General features: G+C 59.7%; 1 protein-coding gene across 1 annotated transcript; it reads right to left on the bottom strand.

Moving 5' to 3' along the window:
• Positions 1–324: 324 nt before the first annotated feature.
• Insm1 (INSM transcriptional repressor 1) lies at positions 325–3,318 on the bottom strand. The gene has a single exon (XM_046438670.2). It carries the CDS (start codon positions 3,005–3,007, stop codon positions 1,466–1,468), a length of 1,542 nt encoding a protein of 513 aa, XP_046294626.1. The 5' UTR covers positions 3,008–3,318; the 3' UTR covers positions 325–1,465.
• Positions 3,319–3,792: the final 474 nt, after the last annotated feature.

Below are 3,792 nucleotides of genomic sequence, written 5' to 3'. Positions count from 1 at the left end.
GCTCCTTGGTGAAAAGGGTAGATTTTTATGGTGATTTACCTAGATTTCTCTGGAAGGACGCTGATGACCTTCATTCTAACTCAGTTTCCAGCACATATCTAAGCACACCCTACCAGCCTTCAGTTCCATAGTGTTTCTGAGACTATCCTCCCCTTCCCCAGCCGCCAGAAAGACAGAATCCAGAAGTTTAGGCTTGACTCTAAAACCACAACTCTGGTGATAGTGGTTTTATTCTTCTGAATAATAAATAAAGACAGCTTTTAAGAAATCATCTCTTTTAAATCCTTGTTGAAACTATGCGATTCAGAAATAAGTCCACCATACTTTGACTTTGAAAATATTTTATTTGAATAGTAAATATTTATACAGTTGAAACAGTTCTATTGAAGCTTTCTATAAATAGCTAACAATTAAGAAAATAATGTATGTAGAAAAGAGATTGCATTTAAAAGTAAGAGCTGTCAGTTGTACAAGGGCCTCAGGGGCCCTCCAAGCAGAATAAAGTGGTAGGTTGTCTGTAACTCCCTCAGATAGGTATAAAAGTTAAAACTTTTAGCAGATCCCTTTAGAAAAGAGGCTCTCTTCTAAAATGCACAGTGAAATGTCAAGAGTGGCAGGGGGGAGCACACCCCCAAAAAAGAATCTGCAATCAAATAATATCATAATCTTCATAATATAAATAAATAAAGAATAAATAACAATTACTCATAAATCAACATACACATTTAGAGGGAACTCATAGTCCTACCTCAACAAAGATGATCAAACCAAAAAGTCTCACGTGAAATATTGAGGCAGTTACTACAGCATCTTGTGAAAATTCCCTTCCCTCCCCCCAAAAACAATCCCAAACAGACAACGGTTCAAGGCATTTGTGGCTATACTAAAGAAAACTCTTTTTTAAGCAATTTGATTTGTTCACATACAAAAAGGTAAAGCCAGACTCCAGCAGTTCACAAGCCATAATAAAGCTAATCGTGTGGGAAGTTCAATTTACAGCCTGTGAAATATAAAGGCATTTTATTCCTCAAGATTCACCCAAAACAACCCGTACGCTACATACATAGAGAGCAGAGATTGGTAAGCGAGAGCAAACCGCATTTCTAGACCATGAACACAGAGAATACTAGCAAGAAAAACAGCTTCGCCCCCTCCAAGGGGAGGCTTCCAACCACAAGACAAACGTGTACAGCTTTTCTCCCTTGTACAGAAAGAGATTGACTCCTGTTGCGCCATGGGGGTAGGGGGTGGGACACAACGCAAAGTCGGGGGTGGGGGTCCAAAAGGAGTCACAACGAGAAGACCGGGGTTACCGTCACGCCACAGCGAGAAGCGAAGACGACACTTTCACCCGGGGGTGAGGGCGCCCCAGTGCAGACACTGGGTCTGGGTGTGCAGGGCACGCTCTCTTTTGTGGGTCTCCAAGCGAAGGCACAGTCCTGGGGGCCAGGATGGAGGACGCGCTCTAGCAGGCTGGACGCACCGGCACCTGCAGGAGGATCACCTGTCTGTTCTCGGAAGGGTGACACTTGTTGATGTGCCGCGTAAGGCCCGGCGAACTGTAGAAGGTGGCCGGGCAGTACTTGCAGGGGAACACCTGGGCGGCGTGCAGCAGGCGCAGGTGGCGCTCCTGGGCGCCTTTGCTGGGGAACGTCTCCCCGCACACTGGGCACAGGTGGCATTCGGCGGACGCACTCAGGCCCAGCACGCCGGCCGCCTCGCCGTCGCCTGCTGCCTCCTGGGGAGCCTTCTCGTCGGGCCCCGGGTACAAGGCCAGAAGGTCCTCAGCCGGGGGCGCTGGCGGCGCGCTCTTGGCCTGCAGCGCCTGGTGGTGCGCCAGCAGGTGCTTGCGTAGATAGGCCTGCCGGCGGAACTTCTTGGAACAGTGGTGGCACTCGTAGAGCCCGTCCTCGGAGCCTGATTCGGAAACGCCGCCTGGGCTAGGCGTGTCCCGATCGCTGCCGCCGCCGTTAGCTTCCCGCGCTTCAGCCCTGGTGGTTGCTTCGGGTTCTGGCGCTCGGGTGGTGGCGGGCGCTGGCCGCGGTTTGTGCCAGCGGCGGTGAGAGGCCAGGTTGGCCGGGCAGCTGAAGACCTTGGCGCACTCGGGGCAGCGGTACTCCACGCGCACGATGCGCGAGCACTTGTGTTGCGCCAGGGCGAACGGGTCGGCGTACTCCTCTTTGCAGAGCTGGCAGATGAACTCGCCCAAGGGTCGTGCCGAGCCCCCCGCACGACCCCGCGGCGCCTCCACTGGACCCTCCTTGATCTTGAGCCCCAGCACCGGCGACGTGGTCACCTCGTCCTCGAAGTGCAGCTTGCGAATGGCCTTGGGTTTCTTGGCGCCTGGGGCCTTGGCTGCCTTGGCTGGCGGTTCAGTGGCGACGGCGGCGGGGGGCGCTGGTCGTTTGCCCGGAGGTCGCAAGGAGGCGGCGGGGGGCAACGGAGGACCCGGGCCCGGGCCCCTAGCCGCCTCAGCACCCGCCGAGAAAGCTGTGCCCATCTTGAGCTCGGCAGGTGCGAAGAGGAGTGCATCGCCGCCGCAGGTGCCGCCACCGCCAGCGCCATTCGCGCCGCCACCGCCTCCCCCTCCGAGCAGCGCGGCAGGCGTGGGGAATGATTCCGCCGAGACCGGCGAGCCAAGGTTGAAGCTGCGCTCGAAGTACTTGTGCTTCTCGTGCTCGCGGCTCACTGGCCGCGTGGGGCTGTAGAGCGGCGCGGGGTGCGCGGCCTCGGGGTTTCCGAAGTGCGCGGCCCGCGGGCCCTGCGGGGGTGGCGGCGGGCCCGGCGCGCAGGCGAGCGCGGCGGCGAGCGCCGCATGGGCGCGCTCGGTGGGCGGCGGTGGCGGCGGCAGCGGGCCCGGTCCGGGGCTTGGCACCGGGGGCTCCGCACGGGCGCCCCCACAGCTTGGCGAGAGCAGCAACGCGCGATCGCCGTCCTCGCCGCCGCGGACCCGGTAGGACACGGGCGTGGACTTCTTGCTGCGCTTCACCAGGAAGCCGCGGGGCATGTTGGCGCGGTATGAGGGCAAGGCACTGGCTGGGTCCCACCTCTACGCTCGGCCCCAGCGGCCCTCAGTGTCCCCGGCCCATTGCCCAGGAGCGGCGGCTGCAGGACTTGCGTGGCGTCAGCTGCGGCTCAGCCCGGCTCTGCGCCTTGCACGCGCGTCCCTGTCCCCGGGTCCGGGAGCCGCTCCCTTTTAACGGGGGGAGGGGGCCATTGTTCTCGCCTCCCGCTTCTCCCAGAGCCAATCAGCGCGTTCGCAGCTCCTCCGCCTGCTAGGGTGGGAGGGCAACGGAGCGGCAAAAAGGGGGCCGGGACTCGGGGGTCGCCCGGTAGGTGCGGCAGATGTACCTGAGGGCGCGGGGCCCCAGAGCGCGCCCCTCTGCCGCCCCGCCCGGCGCCGCCGCCCTGCCTGGCCCAGGCACACGCCCGGCCCCGCCTCCCTTCACGGTCTGCTGCTCCTCTATGGGGAGGCGCACGTGCCTGGGCTTTGTGTCTCTCCTCCGGGGGGCGCGGAGCCGCCAAATGGGCCCGTCCATCAGCACGACAATGCATGCCCCCCTCCCGCTCGGGGATTACCCGCGGGTCGCGAGCAAAATAGCAACAAAGGAGAAGAATAGCCCCAAATATGTCAGGAGGGTTCAATCCGCGAGCCGGAGCCGAGGGGGAAGTTGTGCGCGCTGATTGGGTGGGGGCGGGGGTGAGCAAAAGCTGGCGCAGGGAGATCTAAGTAAGGGCTGCGGGGGCGGGAGAGGGGCCAGGATCCCCGCGTGGTAGTTGGGAAATTATCGA

The sequence above is a fragment of the Marmota monax genome, unplaced genomic scaffold (genome assembly GCF_021218885.2).
Source record: "Marmota monax isolate L192 unplaced genomic scaffold, Marmota_monax_Labrador192_F-V1.1 WCK01_AAM20220418_F8-fsc00005, whole genome shotgun sequence".
Taxonomy (NCBI): Eukaryota; Metazoa; Chordata; class Mammalia; order Rodentia; family Sciuridae; genus Marmota; species Marmota monax.
The sequence above is the reverse complement of the archived record's forward strand: the minus strand, read 5'-3'. Positions and strand labels throughout refer to the sequence as shown.

Excerpts from the sequence above, each read along its gene's own strand:
- Insm1 (XM_046438670.2), bottom strand. The coding sequence starts at position 3,007 with ATGCCCCGCGGCTTCCTGGTGAAGCGCAGCAAGAAGTCCACGCCCGTG.